General features: G+C 41.5%; 4 protein-coding genes across 8 annotated transcripts; 3 read left to right on the forward strand and 1 right to left on the reverse strand.

The window, feature by feature from the left end:
- Nucleotides 1–93: 93 nt before the first annotated feature.
- Nucleotides 94–2,917, reverse strand: lrrc42 (leucine rich repeat containing 42). Of its 2 annotated transcripts, none has more exons than XM_035633791.2 (7): nucleotides 2,246–2,917; nucleotides 1,599–1,730; nucleotides 1,367–1,485; nucleotides 1,150–1,235; nucleotides 958–1,071; nucleotides 663–747; nucleotides 94–552 (listed from the first exon to the last, which is right to left on the reverse strand). In XM_035633791.2, the coding sequence occupies exons 1-7, from the start codon at nucleotides 2,638–2,640 to the stop codon at nucleotides 275–277; spliced, it is 1,209 nt and encodes a 402-aa protein (XP_035489684.1). In that variant the 5' UTR covers nucleotides 2,641–2,917; the 3' UTR covers nucleotides 94–274. The 2 variants fall into 2 exon arrangements, with proteins under 2 accessions (XP_035489684.1, XP_035489683.1); XM_035633790.2 differs by having other exon boundaries at nucleotides 1,367–1,488; nucleotides 2,246–2,915.
- Nucleotides 2,328–6,981, forward strand: yipf1 (Yip1 domain family, member 1). Of its 2 annotated transcripts, XM_035633793.2 has the most exons (11): nucleotides 2,328–2,494; nucleotides 3,149–3,231; nucleotides 3,491–3,620; nucleotides 3,798–3,964; nucleotides 4,064–4,144; nucleotides 4,235–4,322; nucleotides 4,407–4,523; nucleotides 4,620–4,786; nucleotides 5,270–5,452; nucleotides 6,134–6,240; nucleotides 6,441–6,981. In XM_035633793.2, exons 3-10 carry the CDS (start codon nucleotides 3,587–3,589, stop codon nucleotides 6,218–6,220), a joined length of 924 nt encoding a protein of 307 aa, XP_035489686.1. In that variant the 5' UTR covers nucleotides 2,328–2,494; nucleotides 3,149–3,231; nucleotides 3,491–3,586; the 3' UTR covers nucleotides 6,221–6,240; nucleotides 6,441–6,981. The 2 variants fall into 2 exon arrangements, with proteins under 2 accessions (XP_035489686.1, XP_035489687.1); XM_035633794.2 differs by lacking the exon at nucleotides 2,328–2,494 and having other exon boundaries at nucleotides 3,131–3,231.
- A 1,176-nt stretch (nucleotides 6,982–8,157) lies between these two features.
- Nucleotides 8,158–9,589, forward strand: zgc:113691 (uncharacterized protein LOC503529 homolog). Its single transcript, XM_035633275.2, has one exon. The coding sequence runs from the start codon at nucleotides 8,427–8,429 to the stop codon at nucleotides 9,228–9,230; it is 804 nt and encodes a 267-aa protein (XP_035489168.1). The 5' UTR covers nucleotides 8,158–8,426; the 3' UTR covers nucleotides 9,231–9,589.
- Nucleotides 9,590–9,796: 207 nt separating this feature from the next.
- On the forward strand, nucleotides 9,797–17,731 carry ndc1 (NDC1 transmembrane nucleoporin). Of its 3 annotated transcripts, none has more exons than XM_047331895.1 (18): nucleotides 9,797–9,958; nucleotides 10,869–10,989; nucleotides 11,073–11,174; nucleotides 11,675–11,849; nucleotides 11,946–12,072; nucleotides 12,237–12,345; nucleotides 12,503–12,554; nucleotides 12,690–12,822; nucleotides 13,080–13,172; nucleotides 13,285–13,366; nucleotides 13,461–13,622; nucleotides 13,767–14,018; nucleotides 14,482–14,594; nucleotides 15,133–15,183; nucleotides 15,683–15,746; nucleotides 15,847–15,947; nucleotides 16,632–16,792; nucleotides 16,890–17,731. In XM_047331895.1, the coding sequence occupies exons 1-18, from the start codon at nucleotides 9,920–9,922 to the stop codon at nucleotides 16,951–16,953; spliced, it is 2,001 nt and encodes a 666-aa protein (XP_047187851.1). In that variant the 5' UTR covers nucleotides 9,797–9,919; the 3' UTR covers nucleotides 16,954–17,731. The 3 variants fall into 3 exon arrangements, with proteins under 3 accessions (XP_047187851.1, XP_035489164.1, XP_035489165.1); XM_035633271.2 differs by having other exon boundaries at nucleotides 9,798–9,958; nucleotides 13,758–14,018; XM_035633272.2 differs by lacking the exon at nucleotides 15,133–15,183 and having other exon boundaries at nucleotides 9,799–9,958; nucleotides 13,758–14,018.
- Nucleotides 17,732–18,060: the final 329 nt, after the last annotated feature.

Raw genomic sequence — 18,060 nt, forward strand, 5'->3', positions numbered from 1 at the left:
TAAATGTCTAAAGTTACGGTAAGGGAAGACATGTTTGACAACGGAACAATGTTGTTTCTTTACCACACAATGGCAAACAAGGAAGTAAAGACATGCAAGATATTGAACTTTATTTATAAAATTGTACATTAAAAAAAAATTACACCTGTATACAGGTAAGGGTCTAGTCCACCAGTGCGGTCATCATTCTCGTTCCTTGGAGCCCATGTTACCTGTTCATGGGTCTGCTCATGCTGCGCTCTGCTGTTCGTGGAATGCCACGTGGCTGCATACGTCAATAGCTGTTCAACAATTCAATGTCCTCCGCAGTCAGAGCTGATGAGGGCGATCGTTTTGTGGGAGGTTGAAGTGAGCTGTCACAGCTCTCTGTCTGACGCTGTCTTTTCTTCATCTTAACTTGATGGTCCATCTTGTATGGAACCCGTTTCTCAATAATGAGATTATTTGCCGCAGCTCTGTAGAAATGCAGTCTCTCTCTATTGAGCTCTTCTTCACTCTCACTCACCAGCGGGGTCGTGTTCAGGACTTCTCTGACAAACTTCTGCCTTCCAACTGGCCAGAAAGAGAAAAAAAACTTCCGTAACTATCTCTGGTGAAATGTTACAACACTCAACTTGATTTACCGGTAGTCAGTTAGAATGTGATGTAGAGTAAAAACTTACAAAAGCGTAGCGCTGATGTTCTTGATGCTTCAATTTTCTTCTGTTTTGGCATTTGTGAGGTATTCGTTTCCCAATGGTTGACAACCTGAAAATAAGTTAAGGATGTGTTAAGATTATATTTCTATCAAGCAGTTTTCAGACACAACCTCTGGAAAATGTCCGCAAAATTGGCTCCAGACATTTCCCAGAGTGTGATGTCCAGAGGAACATTTGTGTTCTCACGTACATGCCCCCATCCGGACTTCAGTGAATGTCTGAAAGTCTGAAAGCAGTTTCCGCATATAAGGATATTTACCTGCTCTGCCCAGCCTTCTGTTTTACATCTCGTGTGATCAAAGATGTCCAGCGGTTTCTCAGAGCAAATGAGTCCCAACAGGTTCCATATGGTCGTCTTTAAACCTGCACCAAGCTGGAGGTATATAATTCCATTATTAAATCGGCCTCACAATAAGCTACAGCTAGGTGTTACACACCATTATTGACTTACCTTCAAACTGGTCCCAGATATATCGAGATTTTCAAGTTTGGGGAGGCATGTGAGGTATCTAATGGCCCTCTCTGAGATAGGGTTATCTGTGTGGGAAAGAGAATAACTGATCAGCAGATCACACATCAACTTGTGACATCAACTTTTTATGTGAAGGTGGTGGTATTTCTGCTTCTGCTACTACTACATTGGAGCTGTTAATATACTGGTAACTAACAGGAAACGTCCAGGAGCTGAAGATGGTCCAGTCCCTTCTTCATCATCCGGATTGGTGCAGTCAGTCTTTGTAAACCAACATCTGACAGACTGTTACCGCCGATAAAAAGATGAATCAAGCTGCTAAAGATGAAAGGCACAAGTGTCAGCAGTGTCATTTCTTAAGACACCCCCACCCCCCAAAAAGAAAAAACGTGTCTTAATTGGGACTAAGAAGTGACAGTTGTAATTACTTTGCCAAGGAGGTGGATGTTAGATGCTGGAATATCTCGTGGTCATCGCCGAGTCTGCAGCCAAACAAATCCAGAGACTTCAAACTGTGAAATGTTTTTATTTCGTCCATCCTCTCGTGCAAGAGCGGAAACCTGCAGAAAATGAAAGTGCGACAGCAAAAAGGCTGAGGTTGTTAGTAGAGCCTGACCGATATGGATTTTTTGGGGCGGATGTCGATACTGATATTTGGGAGTATAAGATTCCTGAAACGACACATCGACAGACATACAGCATATATTTATATTTATTTATTTTTAAATCTATCAATGATTCCTAAGATGTCGTTATCAAACTTTCATGACAAAGAAATGTAAGTGAGGCTGGATATTTTAGTTTAACCATACATTTGATCATGAATAACTGTAAATTAAAAATGCAAATACAACCAAATACATACAACTTATAATGAACACTTTAATGTTCACAGAAATGCACATTTAAAGGCTCACATCTGTTTGCCAATAATATCGGTCGGCCTCGAAACATATGTCTGTGAATGGCTAATATCGGCCGATATTATCGGCAAACCGATATATCGGTCGGGCTCTAGTTGTTGGAGGCAGAGACATCTGACCAGGAGAGAGTGGAGATGTATTTGGTAACTCACCTGTTTCGCAGACAGAGGGATCCGAGCACCATCTGCCCGTAGGCGTCACTGAACAACTGCAGGGCTTTCGGAGAAACAGCTGTGTTGGAAAACACGCGGTTCTCCTCCGCTGCTGCGAAAAGCCTGTCTCCGATCTGCTCGGGGAAGCCCACCAGCGAGTCCACATGGTGGATGTTGTCCGCCACGAACAGCAGAGTGAGGTCGAAGAGGGACTTGGTGCTGTACCGCAGACTTCCCTCTGCGTTGTAGGTGAATATGAAATGCTCCTTTCTCGGCACGAACGGATTCGTCCTCCTGCACGACGACGACGACACTGGCTTCGGCGGCGACAGGACTATGTCACTGACGCGGCGGAGGCTGCCCTTTTCTCGGACGTACAACGTGCCATTGTCCATCCTGCGATCGCTCTCACCGCGAGCACGAAAACAAACGGGCAACTCATGCACGCTTTAGCTAGCTCGGCTAAAAAACTTAAAACGGAACAAAAACTAGTTGCTCACTTGCTGGCAAACGAATGTGACATTTGACTTGAATTAAAACCTCGTTCGAATGGATCCCCATGTAGTATTTAGTCGGACTGTTTAAATACTTGTTGGCAATTTTTTTTCGTGTATTTTGACAAATGTCCCGATTTCCTTCCGGGTAGCCAACGTAGCAAGTTACGGAGAGTCGTTTCCGCCTGCTTCCCTGCCAAAGTAAAAGTCTACGCTTGTTTCTGGACCCCGTTTTACTAAAAAGCCACCATTAATAACAGCTATTCCACATGATTAAACGTGTATAAATATTGCAATCAACCCCGGTATGACATAGTCATCTATAAGTTATTTTTTAAAACATTTTTTTCCAAAAGCTCGAGCTCTTACTTTGAAAATATTCAGTGACAGGAAGAAGTCTTGTTTACAGCGACTCGAACTTCCTGGCCCACGCGACGCGAGCATATCCTGAGAGAAGGGATATGATTTTCACGAGTTGTGGGATATAATTTGGTAAGTAGGCTTTGTCCAAAGAAAATAACCAAAACAAACTGTTGGATTTTAAAACACAACCGATGCTCTTGTTGTTTTTGCTCCTCCTAATGTTGCGGGGAGACAGTTGAAGTAGTTGGCAAGTTGATGAGCTGTCAGGTGACGACTTGGTTGCTAACTAGAAAGAAAAGTGTCCTCTTTTGCATATTATCCTTTTTACGGTGAAGGAATGATTTTAAGCCTGGAAGCTAAACGGGATTTATGTGTCTCTCCTCCACAGGTTTCTTGGATTAAGTTGTTGACATTCGTGCAACACTTATTTACCGTCGACTTCCTGAGTGGCGAACTTCCGCTTCGTGAGGGTCAATCCGTATAAATGGCGTCAGCAAATGATCCGTTTCAATTTCAGGGTGCGTTTCCTCCACACGTGTGTAATTATTAAATGGAGTCTCATCAGTGATGCTCTGCTGCAGTTTACTGTTCTCTCTCTCTCTCTCTCTTTCTTTTTTATCAGTTTGCATCTCTCCCTGTGCTGCACTGTGATGACAAAACGATGTGATTAATATCTTCTATTCAATTCTTCTAAGAATTTGAAGAAGCTGGCAATCTGTTAGAAGCCAACAGAGATGCAACCACCATAAGCATCGAAGACGAAGATGTCAAACCCGAGAAGCAAAGAAGAGCCGCTGGTTTAAATCCTGCTGCTGGTGGTGGTGATGATGAGGATGCTGGTGACTATGACGACAAGACCGAGGTCTGGACAAGGGCTAACACTTGTAGAAGACTTGGTGTTGCATAAAATATCTACATTATGAATTGTGTTTTTCTCCCTTTTGTCTGTTTTCAATTGCAGCTTCTCTCTGGGCAACAGAAAAGTCCCCCTTTCTGGACGTTTGAGTACTACCAGCAATTCTTTGACATCGAGACTCATCACGTAATAAAAACAACATTTATATATATATTTTTTTCTTTTAACCATTCTGACATTGCTGGTTACATTCTTAGCTATCAACATTTCTTTCAGGTGAAGGAGAGAATCATCGGATCAGTGCTGCCATGGCCTGGAAAGAACTTCATTCAGGTCTACCTTCGTCGGAATCCAGATCTTTACGGTTAGCGCTTTTCATGTCCTGATCAGAGGTTGTCCAAATGGGCATGCAAACAGAAGTTTTAATGATCGAACTTTGTGCTTTTAGGACCATTCTGGATTTGCACTACCCTTGTGTTTGCCATTGCCATCAGTGGAAATATATCCAACTTTCTGGTGCACTTAGGCAAACCAAACTACAAGTATACTCCAGAGTTTCAAAAAGGTATTCATGATTCACTTGCTCAACTTTAATGCAAAATGTATTGTTATATGTATGTATGTATGTGTTGTTAATTTTTGAATATACTGTGTTTTACAGTGACCATAGCTGCAACGGCGATCTTCAGCTATGCCTGGCTGGTGCCTTTTGCCCTCTGGGGTGTCCTGCTATGGAGAAACAACAAAACCATGAACCTGGTGTCATACTCCTTTATGGAGATAATCTGTGTGTACGGCTATTCACTTTCCATTTACATACCTGCAGTGGTGAGACCTGTTTTTTTTAAATTTGTATCTAAAACAGAGACAGTTGAGATTAAAAGATACTCTGAACCATTCAGTGTCTTCTAATCTGCATATTCTGAGCAACTCAATGCTCAATCACAACCCGGTTATGGCAACACACACAAATTCTGGCAAATTCAAAAAAACAAATTATGTGATTTTATACAATAATGAAAATTTAATGATATCATTTTATATTTAATTTCTTCCAATAGATACCCCTAAATCTTACACGCTGGACGTGTTAACACAATTTTAATGTGGTGAATGTATCAACATATCACATAAATCCACTTTACAAACATAATGTTGCAACTACACATATATCTTGATAATTAAGGAATACTTAAATGTACTGCCTCCAGTATCATGAATACCTTTATAGCATTGTTTGCAGCTTGTAGTATTTGTTATTAAACGAGGCACATTCACTATTATATAATGCACTTTTGTTTCCCTATTAAGGTCTTATGGATTTTCCCATTTGAGTGGCTGAGGTGGTGCTCCATCGTGGTGGCTCTTTGCCTCTCTGGCTCAGTGCTGGTGATGACTTTTTGGCCTGCCGTCAGGGACGACCACCCCAAAGTCATCGTAGCGATCATGTCCGCCGTTGTGTTGTTCAACATCCTGCTTGCTGTTGGTTGTAAGGTAATTGTGTTGTAGCTATGATGCTGCTCGTACAAAGGATATCCAGTTGGATTAATTACCAATTAAGAGAGATATGGAAAATAAATCTGTTTGAGGAAATACAATACATTCACAGTCTTGCTTGGGCAAACTACATCGGTACTAATTCACTTAGTGAATTAGATGGACAGCCGGCCCTTCTTGGTGTAGATAACAATGATTGGCCCACTCTCATTTGTCCTCAGTGATCTCGGTAGCTTGGTCAAGCTTTGATCCACTATGTCAATCACAAACTACACTACACCAATGATTTTGCGTGTCTCTCCCCTCGTGTGAGTCTCGAAAGTGACTGTACCTGATAGTGTCAAGTTAACTTGCACGAGGGAGACTTCATCGGAAACCGTGACCCCATTTGCTAACTGGTGTGACGAGGGGCTTTTAGTGAACTTCTTCAGGTCCGCAGGGGCCAGGGGGTGTCATATGTCTGGTCACATTCTTGTAATTAGTCTACAGATACGTCACCTCTGAAGGGTGATTAAGATGAATGGATAGAAATGCTGCATTATCTCTCCGTTTTCTGCACAGTTGCTCTCAGACACGTCGGCTTTACTTCTTGATTGTTGACATGTTTCTCTTAATCATGTAGTTGCCCCTTTACCAGGTTCTTTTACACTATTTTCCCCTTTTTGTTTGGTTTTACAGACCTATTTTTTCAGTAAACCAGAACCTGCACTGCCTGCTAACAACTCTTCTGTCGCAGTGGTGATCAAGACAACGTCTACGACATGAAGGCCTTTCATTGTGTGAAGGTAAACAATAGCGACACAGAATCGTCTAAAGCCATGAGCCTATTATACAAATACACTCTTAGCAGCTTTACATTGTTTGGCCTATTTTAGAGGATTTTGCTCAAGTCTTATTTTGACCTGCTAGAGCATCTGACACCAGACTTCCTGTACATGATTTCTCCTTCCCAAAGCAAGTGTTATTCTTTTTATTCAAATTGCAGGTTCTCCTGTTACCTTATTAGTGCGAATCGGGTTGCCGGGGCAATGAAGTCATGGGTCGTCTGGATTTCACCTGACTGGGACATTCAGACTCAAGACCTTAAAACCCTGTGTGTGTTTACTTGGTTCAACTGCTTGACCTCTGAAAATTAACACTGCTTCCAAGTATGGTATTTCTTTTGGGATGGCTTCTACATATCTTTAAAGATAAATGGGGTATGGTTTTAGACCACACACGGTCACTTTTAGTACGGTAAAAATGCATTTTCTATAATGACGATAAGCAAGTATATATATTTGTACAGAATTTTCTGTGAAACTACAATTAAAGGTGTTTTCAAGGGTTGGACTAACAATGTATAGAGTTATTGTTTTCTCTAACTGATATAACCATGAGTGGCCTCAACTAATGCCAAAGACTCATGTAACTATTTTCATAATTCATTTGTTTTTTATTATGACAGGCTGCATGTGATCAAATGTACGAATGTAAATGTCTGTTTCATGGGGGTTAAAAATAAAATATGGACTTATTGGACACAATTTTCATGAATGAAATCGTCAGTGTTTTGATTATTTGCATACTGGCTTCACTCACATTAAAGAAATAGTTCAACATTTTGGGAAATATGCTTGTTCACTTTCTTGCTATGGATTACATCGGGAGATTGATGCTACTCTTATGTGGTTATTGTGAATATGAGGCTGCAGCTTGTTGACCTTGTTTAGCATAAGGACTGGAAATGGGAACTAAGAATAGCTAAAAGAGCCTTAAAAGAGCCTTAAAAGCTGTAATCGCATGTTTTAGTGCATTTAATTAAAAAAACGAAAGCCAACTGAATTTCAAATAATTTTGAAAACAGTCAAAGATATTCACACACTAAATCAAATCAGTTCAGTGAAAAATTGCATCAGATTCAATTCAATGTTTCCCATCTCTAATTAGGATTAGGGGTGCAACTATGTGTTGATTATTTTCTTGATTAATCGATTGGTTGTTTGGTCCATAAAATGTCTTGAAAAATGGTGAAAAAAGTCGATCGTGTTTCCCAAAACCCGAAGATGATGTTTTGCGTTGTCCACACAGATATTTTTATTTTTTTGTTTGCTTACATAAACAAGGAAAGAAACCAGAATTTTTTTTCCCCGAATAAACAATACTTGAACCATTGAATTGATTATCAAAAAAGTTGACCAAAATAGTTGACCCCCCCTCCCCCCACAAACACACACACACACACACACACACACACACACACACACACACATGTAGTCAACGTGACTCCTCTCTGCCAGGCTTCTAACCGCATTAAAGGGTGCCAGTGCATTTCAACAGTTGAACACTTTAAATATTTAAGGCAGGGGTTGAAACTCATCGGTATAACTTTAACATTTCAAAGAGAGCGTCTAACTTCAAAAAGCATTTGGCTGCTGCTCTTACTGTTTGTTTCCCAACTCATCTATCTTAACTGTCATGTGGTCGAGCGGACTGATAGAATCTAATGTGTCGCTGTTTGGATGCACAGATCACCTGCAGTGGAAAAATGTTACTTATGCATGTGAAGCCGGTTTCAAAGGGCAAGCTCCGTGTGGTCAGCATCTCACACGCAGGGGACCAAGGTTTGGACCCCGGTTAATATTTTCATTGAGTCAACAAGGGCAAAATTCTCAGATTAATTAACAAAACAAGGGGGAAAAATTGTGTCACTTGAAACGGTGTCAATAGGATGGTGGCGCCCTAATTAATGGTCATTCTAGCCCCAGCTTTGAGTTACACAGGAGCTGACTGTCAAACAGATAACCCTCTTAGAGGAATGTCACCTGCGTCAGTCTCAGTAATGCAGGCAGCTGCTCGTGCTTGTGGATTTATTAGCCCAATTCCCCCCGGACTATTTGAATCGCTTCTTAGAACTCATATTATTTTGAAGAGAATGCCTTTTAAGTTTTTCTTTTGAATTATTATTGTGATTTGGAAATCTTTCCATAGGATGGCCACCTCAAATGGGAAGGGTGAAAAAGTGTCCAAATTTGAGACATTAAAACTTCTGGAGAAATGCAGGAAGGAAAGAGACGACGCCATGCACAGGGAAAGTGTTCTCAGGGAGAAACTGAGACAGTATGAGACGAGGATGCGTTCAACCGAGGGTCTGAAACAGAAACTGAAGACCTTGACCATGGACAACAAGGAGCTAAGGAAACAAGTGAAGGCCCTCCGTACTGAGATCGGACTTGAGTGCAGCCCCAAGTTCAACGGAAAGACCACAAAGGACATAATATACGACTTGCACGAGAAGGAGCGTGAGTGCACTTCCATGGTGGAGAAGGCTGGCAAACTGAGCCTGACCATTGATGATTTGACATCCGAGTTGGCAAACACAGTCACCTCTAAAACTCTATTAGAAGACCAAGTTCAGTCACTGCAGCAAAACCTCAAGGACATGACAAACAACCAGCGCCGCCTGCTGAAGTTGTGGGAAGACAAGAAGGCCCAGCGGGAGCAGTTTGCGCTCCCTGCGATCACCCAGAAGCCTGGACAGAGACCATTCGTCCATAAGGGAATTCAAACTGAGATGTCCGTCAGTACATCCCAAAAGCTCCCAGTCAATGCATTTGAGACAAAGCCATTCTCCCGGGACAAGGACAGCAAGAATGCTTTGGATAAACACAGTTTTCCGACTTACGGAAATGGCTATCATCACGATAAGAAAACTTTCATGCACGATGACGCTAAAGTCAGACAGAAGGAGATAGCCACCAACACATCTGCTTTGAGAAAGTACAGGGGATATTGAAAATGATTAATGGACTTTATGTTTAACATATCTGTATCTGTCGGTGTGGTGCCAAAAAGTGATCGCCCGCCAGAAATTGAATTTTAATCTGGGTCAAACTCTCATAACGGGCACATGTACATGACTTTATGTCTGAAATAATATCAAAGAAATGTCTTTGTGTAACGTTTCCTGTAAACGAATAATCACAATTGTGGCCGCAAGTGTTATGCCGTTTACATCGTAATCAGGAAAAACGATCCTATTGTTTTTAAGGTTTGTATGTCTAAAATTACCACACTGTAATTAACATGATGATATATAGTAATGGGTTATGTTATAAAATAAAGAATTTGATTGCAATTATCCTTATAACTGCATTATTTGTACCTGCTCTCTCTGTAGATTATCAGCCATGCATTTAAAAAAAATGTTGAATACCTTTAAATGGGCCATACAACCCATGAAACACAATATATTATATATCACCTGCCAAAAAAAAGCCCAGAAATCAGTTTCTGGCGGACGATCACTTTTTGGCACCACACCGGAAGCAGGCAGGAACATGGACAGCTAATATCCGGGGTCCTTCGAAGGGCTTTTGAGTGCATGTGGCGCGATATGACAAAACCGAGCGGAGAGTAGTTTGACAGCCGGACAGCCGCCGGGGAGATATAATCACCGTGTGCGTCTCCGTCTCACCGAGCAACATGTTCTCTACACAGCAGAGTTGTTGGTTTATCCGCAAGGTGAGTCGTTTTTGTCTTTTGGAAACCGGTTCTTCATTCGTGAGAGAGAAGGCGCTAGCTTGTGCTAGCGTGCTAACTCCAAGTAGCCCCGCGGTGTTTATGCTAGTTTTCGCGAGCGTAGTGAACGAACTGTCTTTGTTGTTTGAAGATGCTGCTGTTGTGATTTAAAACTGAATATGGCGAGATGGGCATTGTTACATACAACGTTATACACAAGAGAGAGTTCAAAAAAAAAAGGTGAAATTGAGACATGTCTGTAAACAGCTTTTTGAAATGTGTAAGTTTGTGTAGCGTCTTTTAATTTTTCATACTTCTTAGAATAAGTGACTGGACCGAGGTGTGTCTGTTGGGTGACTTGGGTTGGTGGATGTGATCTGTCCTGTCAAATGACTGAAATAACAAAGTTCATCCATCCAGAAATGTGAATGTATTTGCAAAATGCAGTTAAACTGGGGGAAAAAAACGGTCCCTGCCGCAGATGAACAGAAAACGCAAACATGCATCGAAAATTAATTTTGTCAAATCAGTTTGTATTCATGCCAGAATTCCTTAATTTTTCCTGAAAGGGCTTTGCAGTCTGTACAGACCTGAAACACTTGGGTAAGAAGGGAAACAAGGAAGAAACCTGAACTAGAGCAATTCAATTCATTATTATTATTATTATTAATATTACATTCAATCTTATAGTTGTTGTCCTTAACCTTTACTGCGACAAAGTCCACAACATTCATTTTGCGATAAGTCGGTGAAGAGAAAATTGATTAATCTTCTCAATAAACCCCAGTGAGGCAATTTGGAATAGACTTTAGAAAAATCTTTTTCAGTTTTAATGTCATAATCCTTACAGTTACTTTGAGGTAATGCTTGTGTATTTGTCATGCATGTAATAATGGCTGACTGCTCTGCTCAGGTGATTTGCTGGAGAGCCGCGGCCAGCATTGCGTGGGCTGTCCTGTTGCTGCCGCCCGTCACAGCAGTGTTCGTCATCCTCAGCAGGTTCAGTCTTCTCCACCCCATCCACACGATATCAGGTCTGTCGCCACTCATTCATTCGGAGGTTCTGACGTGTGAAGCTGTGCTGTGCACGAAGCTAACTCCTCTCTTTTACCTGCAGAATGCTTCTCCCTGCTAACGAGTGCCGGTGCCATCTTCTCCCTCATCCTGCTGTGTGGGGTGATCCTCATGGTGGGCTTCCTCAACCTGGAGTATTATACGGGTGAGGAGTTGTTGTTTTTACGACATGATGGAACGTGTCTTGTTATTGACAAGGTATTCGGATGTTTCATATGTGTATGCCTCATTCGAGTTTAGCAAAGTAAGGATAAGGGACAACAATGAATGCCCATCAGCTCTGCATTAATATCTCTTATAACTCATATAATCAGTTTTTGTGTAATTGTTTTAAATGTCCATCGCTAGGTATATCTCAAGTTCTTTTAAAAATACCGTGTTTATTGTGATGTACCAGAAAAGACAAAATTTGTTTATAATGATATGATAACTGAGAAAAGGTTGAATGAGGTACATTTTAGTCTTTTATCTTGATAATTTATTAAATTATCTGAGCACATGATTGGCACTGCTTTAATTCTATCATATAAATGAAACAGAATGATGTATACAAGTTCTGATACAGTGTGGGAACAGTTAATTTAAACTGATACATGTAAACAATGGATTTTCTTGTAACTATATTGTTTTTCTGTTTTTCTTTAGTCATCCCAACTATCGCATGCTCGAAAATCGCCCTGTTGGGTCAACTGCTTCACCCTCGTCAGTTTGTCAACTCCTCGGCGCACTGTATCATGGGAATAATTGTGGCTTGGTGTTGTGCCGTCACCATCGGAGGCAGATACGAGACAATTGGCTACCCGTGCACACACAGTGATGGGTAGGCGGCTAGTTACCACACAAAAAACTTATCACGTTGAGCTTCACATGCTTCAGCTGCATTTTAACCGCCTCAATTTGTGTTCAACCCTGACAGTTCCACTCACATGTGTCTGAATGAGTATCACCTTATCCTCCTGCTGGCTGGAGCCTTTGTCGGATTTTCTCACAGTCTGCTGGGTGTTATCCACAACATGAACTTTGTCTCCTTCCACACTGTTCAGGTGTGTGGTATTTTGTTTTCCTTTATGACTCGGTGTCTGATGCAAGGACTGTAATATATTTGATTTGCTTAAACTATCTAAATGTTGTTTACAATTCTGCCAGTGTAGATAATTTAGAGTTCAGTTATTTGTCATTAATCCTCACCTTTTTGTTATTTCCTCAGCAATACAAATACCTTCGCTTCAAGGGTTCACTACCTCTAGTGGTGAAATGCAGCGCCACTCAAGCACTTTACTCTGTCAGGAACTATGTTGTTGTGTATTTCTTTTTGGGTAAGTGACCTCTGTTTAAGAAAAGAAATCCATTCAGGATCTACGTTACTTATATTCATTGTTCAAGTGTTGTACTTGAGCTATGGTTTCACCTTGCTTTTGTCCTTTTCTACACAAAGTGACTGATAGATTCAATATTTTAATTGAATTTAAACAGGATACATTCCAAAGGCATGGATCTGTAAAACACTGAATCTTCATTTGAACAGGTCAGTAGTATTTTTTTAGTAACTATCTAAATATAATTGTTACATTACTTACTGTCACTATGTGGTAATAAGGAACCAGTGTGGACCAATGTGAAGCATTATGTGCATGTGTTTGCATGTAATCTCCACCTCCAGCTCCATCCACCCTCTTGACAGCATCGCTGGACTGCTGGACCTCTCCCTGCTCTACCACCTGTGGATCAGTGCTACCTTCCTCCTCTTTACATGGTACATCACACTGCTGCTCTTTAGGATCTTTGTCACTGAGGTATGTTGTCTTTTGTGGACATACATCACTTTAATATTGCATCAGGCCTTTTCTTTGCATGCTTTTGTTAAAAAAAATATTTTTTCATGTTGTACTTTGTGAAATTACTTAACTTGTCAACATGATGTAGGGGCACTAGGGGGCAGCATTGTCATTGCTTTAAATGTTCAATTGGTAAACGTCTCATCAGTTAAAGTGATACTGCAGAAGCTTGACTTTAAGGTCGGGTGTTGTCTAACTGGTTTTCTTATCTGCAGGTGTACAATTTTCCGGTGCAGTCATCTTTCACAGAAGAAGCCCACCAGTGTCTTCCCAAAGTTCTGACAGACAAGGAGCCAATGATATTAAAGGTGAATAAAACACAGAAACGCACACACACAGATTATCTTAGGTTAACTCTTTCATGTGTGCCGACTGATTTCAAAATGTGGGTGTTGTCACTTTTCCATCCCCAAATTTTAGTTCCTAGCTCTGCAGGACTTGGCTCTACTGTCTCAACACTCCCCATCACGGCGCTGTGAGGTCTTTAGTCTGAGTCAGCCAGGTCTGTTATGTCATTTTATCAATGCAAAGGTCCTTGCCTATACTGCTTTTCTTTGAAAATTAATTCACTGTATTTTTTCATTCATCTCTCTCAGGTGGCCATCCTCATAACTGGAACGCCATCAGTAGGGAGTGTTTGTCTCTGCTGGCTGATTTGACCCAGAGACTTGTCGCCTATCATGACACTGTAGCAACCAATGGCAGAGCCAAGTCACTATCTACTGGGAGTGAAAGGAAGACTTCATCTGAGACATCAGGTGCGTTGTTGTTCACCAGGGGTTGATATTGAGCTCCAAAAGCCAGGGCCCTCTAATATCTCAAGTTAAAAAATGTGTTTAAAATAAAAAAGATTGTTTACGATCTCTGTACTGTATTTTTTCCCCCCATACAAGTAACTTCAGGCACAGAAGACCTGATGTCCCCGAGGCCCACTCTGATGATGAAAACTCCAGCTTCGGTCTTTGCCCGCTCCATAGTCGGCGGCCCGCAGAGCCCCCTGACGGCGCCGTTCACTCCCGACTTGGACAGCCCCTTCGCTTCTCCGTCCCTGCGGCGCCTCACTGCTCCCGTGGAGCAGTGCTCACCATGGCACGGCACGGTGCAGAGCCCGCACGTCATGAGGAGAGTGCCGAAACTCTGGTCCACCTCTACAGGTGAGAGGAAGCACGCGGAAGATGGCGGTTCACTCGGAACGAGCAGACACTTCAGGATCCAATTTTAATATGGGTCAAAATTCTAACAGCAACAGTTGTGGTGACTCGTGACTTTGCGTTAGATCACTAAAAACTATCAAATACTGTGTTTTTAACATGGGAGTTAACATATTGATACAAAGGGTTTTTCGTTGAATAAGTGACATGTTTTACCTGTTGTGCAGCTCTGAAACCTCATATGTTTAGTCATTTTTCAGTTGTAATTTTCATCTTTCTGTTTATTTTTTCAACTTAAATGTTTGAACTCATCAGCACAGTTGTCACAGGTTTTGTGCCTCATGCCAAGTTGTCAGTGGCTCAGGGGATCATTGCATAAATTCAGTAGTAGATTGATGCTTGATAAATATCTCAGAGTCCAGCTTCCTCATTCCCATTTGTGACTTTGACCTCTGTCTCGGTGCAGACTCGCAAGCCAACGGCAGTCCCCCACCATCCCCTGCCTCGGTTGCCAGTCCCCAGCAGCAAACCTCCAAACCGAGTCTCCTGGCTCAGTTCCTCCAGAACAGGAAAGAACAGGTACTTCAGCCTTGTTACAAAGCAGAATTATAATGTAATCGTTAAATGTAACATGGCTTTTCACACTAGTGTCAAAAGACCGACCTCCATTTGCTCCACATTCGCTTTTATGTAACTAAGCAACTGACAGCAGAGTTGACAATCTGCTTCCTGTTTACATGCATGGTCATGTGATGCGTTTTCACGTTTGTTGGCAAGGACTTGGATCACTTCTGGTACAGAGCTTAAATGGTCGCTGGACAGGATTTTTTTCATTTTATAATGAAAACAGTAGTATGGGTGTGGCCTAAATCACACCATTTTCCTTCTGTCCCAATGGCAGAAAGTCAGTTTGATTAAATTTTCAACGATGGCCGAAACAAGTTAAGGTAGCATCATCTGCCTTTATTCTTCCGGCAGTGTACATCCACCTCAAATGTGGAGATTTCCGTTGCAAAGTTTTCATTAGGGTCTGAAGTGTGAAAATCCGTGACTTGTGCTGATTACGTTGACTCTTTATAATACCAAAACAACTCTACGTTTTAATTGTCCCATTCAGGTTAAACATTTCTTGGCAAAGCGGGTGCTGATAATGTATTTGTTTAACAAGGTAAGGATGTGTGGCACGTGCATGTGATCCCTGTTAGGCCTCCTGCATGTGATCCCTGTTAGGCCCCCTGCATGCTCTCCTTTGGCACAGTAGATTTTCAGTTGGTCTGCAGGTCTCACTAATCTAACTCCTGGTTCAGCCTAATTGTTCAGGCATTACTAATGCAGTGGCTCTTTCCCATCCATCTAGCCGTTACGATGAACCTTACTTATTATCATTAAAGCTTGTCTTGTGTAAAACAGATATCTTGTTTTTCTGATCATATCAAAATTGTGAGGTACTGACGAGTTAGAGTCAAACGTTGTACTTATGTTTCACCTTTTACTTTGATGTAGAACTAATTGGGTGAGCATGTTTGTTTTCTGAGGTTTCTCTATCTCCTTTATTCCTGCATGTGTACTGTAGTGTAGTCTCCATCTAGCAACTCCCCATCCATTGGTCTGAATGTACAATTGTTAATTAGAAAAGAAAACTCCTGCTGACTAACGTTGTCTTGCAGCTTCCAGAGGCCTCCAGTCAGGCTCTCTTCGCGGACAGCCAGGCTCACATCTGGGCTCTAGAAGGTAGGAGGAGATGGTGGACGTCTTTATTTTCGCTTGATGTTGATCGAACCTCTCAACCCCAACAATGCTCATTGTGTCCTATAATATCCTCCTCCTGCAGGAATATCTTACCTCATTCAAGCCTCCTTCTCAGAAGACCAGTTTGGGGTTGTGCAGACCGCATTACCCAGCATTCTTAGTTGCATGCTGGTCCTACAAGAGGTACGTTGGTTTACATGAGTGCACATACAGACATGCTGAAACCATAGACTGTATATAAAAATGGAAGTAGTCACAGAGTCCAGAGAGTTAAGCCAATGCGGAAGTGCCTGAATCCTGTATTCTCTCAAATGACCAGCAGAGGGTGACTCAGTGGTTGTTTCTATTGAATTCTGTGAGAAAATGACTCTTCACTTGTTTTTTAACTTCAGTAATCATTTTCCTGAGGAATTTATGGTCTCAATCTCAAGTTTCAACCCTTCTTTAAAACAGCATGGTGTTCATTTAGTAAATTATGATCTCATTTAGAGTAAAATAGACAATGAAGCACGGTATGCATTTGGGGCATGGATAAAGTGTAATTGAAAGCTAGTACTGTCCAAAATTGATGCAAGTGTAGGTAGACGAGCCCAGCCTCACTTACTTCTGGTTTCTAAAAAACAAAATGGCGTTGCCAAACTGTTAAACCCGAGGCTTCGAAGCCCCAGTGGCTTACGTCGCTGTTGGTGATGACATCTGCTTCCAATTAGCCCTAAAAATGGCGTCTACGGTCAAATTCAACTTCCATTAGTTGTGGGTTATTTTAACAGCCTAATTAAACTGCAGGGTAGATGTAGGGGAAAACAAATGGCTGTTAGTGACTAACTGAATTGTGTGCATCTGTTGTGTCCTCCCCCTCTTCCTCAGGCTGTAGATCGCCACTTCAAGCTGCCTCATGCCTCCAGTAAGCCCCTGAGGTCGGCCAGCAGCATGGGAGACCCCACTTACAAAACACTGCGCTTCGCCCTCAGGGCCACACTCAAGACGGCCATATACAGAATAACAACCACTTTTGGTGATCACTTAAAGTAAGGCCTGTTTTCAAAATGAGCTTCTCTTTTTTCCCGTTGTTGAAAAATATTATATATTATGTGTACCAACTTCTGCTATACGTTTAATCCTCAGTGCCGTTCAGATGTCTGCAGAGCACCGGAAGAGACTGCAGCAATTTGTGGAGTACAAGGACTAACACACACGTGACACTTGGCTGCTGTGCCTCTGGATTCTTATCAGCGCGACGTGAAAGTCCATGATCGTGCCTCCTTTTAATATTTATGTCCGCACTATGTCGTGAAGGATTGTGTTCGATTTGCTAGATCACGTCTCCGAGGTGGGAGCAGGACTCCAGCAGAGTGTAAGAGACTCACCTCCTGAGTTCAGGATCGTTGAAACCAGCTGACTGCATTTATATGCAACTCATCCCCAAAGATGATTGTTTCACAAAATATTATCAACAATATTTGTTTCTTTTTTTTCTTCTCTCTAGTTGAATGCGATGAGTTGTTAAGAGCTTTTAGTTCTGCATTACGGTTTCCTACTTCATCTGCTGTCCTCTTGGATTATATCATTGTGATTCCAAAAACAATTTATACGAGATGAGTGTAAGAAATGGCTCAAATTGTTGAGCACGAAACGTCTTCAGGTCACAGGCATCTGAAATGTGTTTTCTTCGATCTGGTTTTGTTCTAAACACCATCATGGAGAACTGGTATACAACAGTGCGCCTCAGTCCAGGTTATGTTACTAGAGAAGACACCGACATTTGATTTACAAATCACATCTTGTTCTTACATGGTAAGTTTTTCTTTTGGCAGTTTTATTCATGAGAAATAAAGCTGTTATCTTCGGCAGACTGAGGTGGGTGTTTGTTGTGACTGGCTGCAGTTATTGGTAAAATGTTTTGTCACTGCCAATATGAGTTTTAGTTTTTGCCCAGAGACTTGAATAAAAAGTTGATATAAAGATCAGTTTTCAGATTTCTGTCCATGAATGTGGGACCGTTTTTAGAGGATGTTCTGGTGTGGTTTAAAATGTGGAAAGTTCAGGTATAAAACTTCAAGTACAACAGCAGACATTTTGACTCGCCATTGTAGAACCAGCCAAGATGTTACTTTTGATGAAATGTGACAGTGTCCTTTAGAACAAAAAATTGTAAAGCAAGCATCTGTCAATAAATTGCTCATAAATCTAACGCAAAGTCCTAATTGGTCAAACTGATATGGGGACAAACTGGACTGTAGTTGAAACACTGGGATTAAAGTTCAACTATCATTCAGGACCATGATTCAATTGTCAA

This window comes from Scophthalmus maximus, chromosome 5 (assembly GCF_022379125.1).
Source record: "Scophthalmus maximus strain ysfricsl-2021 chromosome 5, ASM2237912v1, whole genome shotgun sequence".
NCBI classification, from domain to species: Eukaryota; Metazoa; Chordata; class Actinopteri; order Pleuronectiformes; family Scophthalmidae; genus Scophthalmus; species Scophthalmus maximus.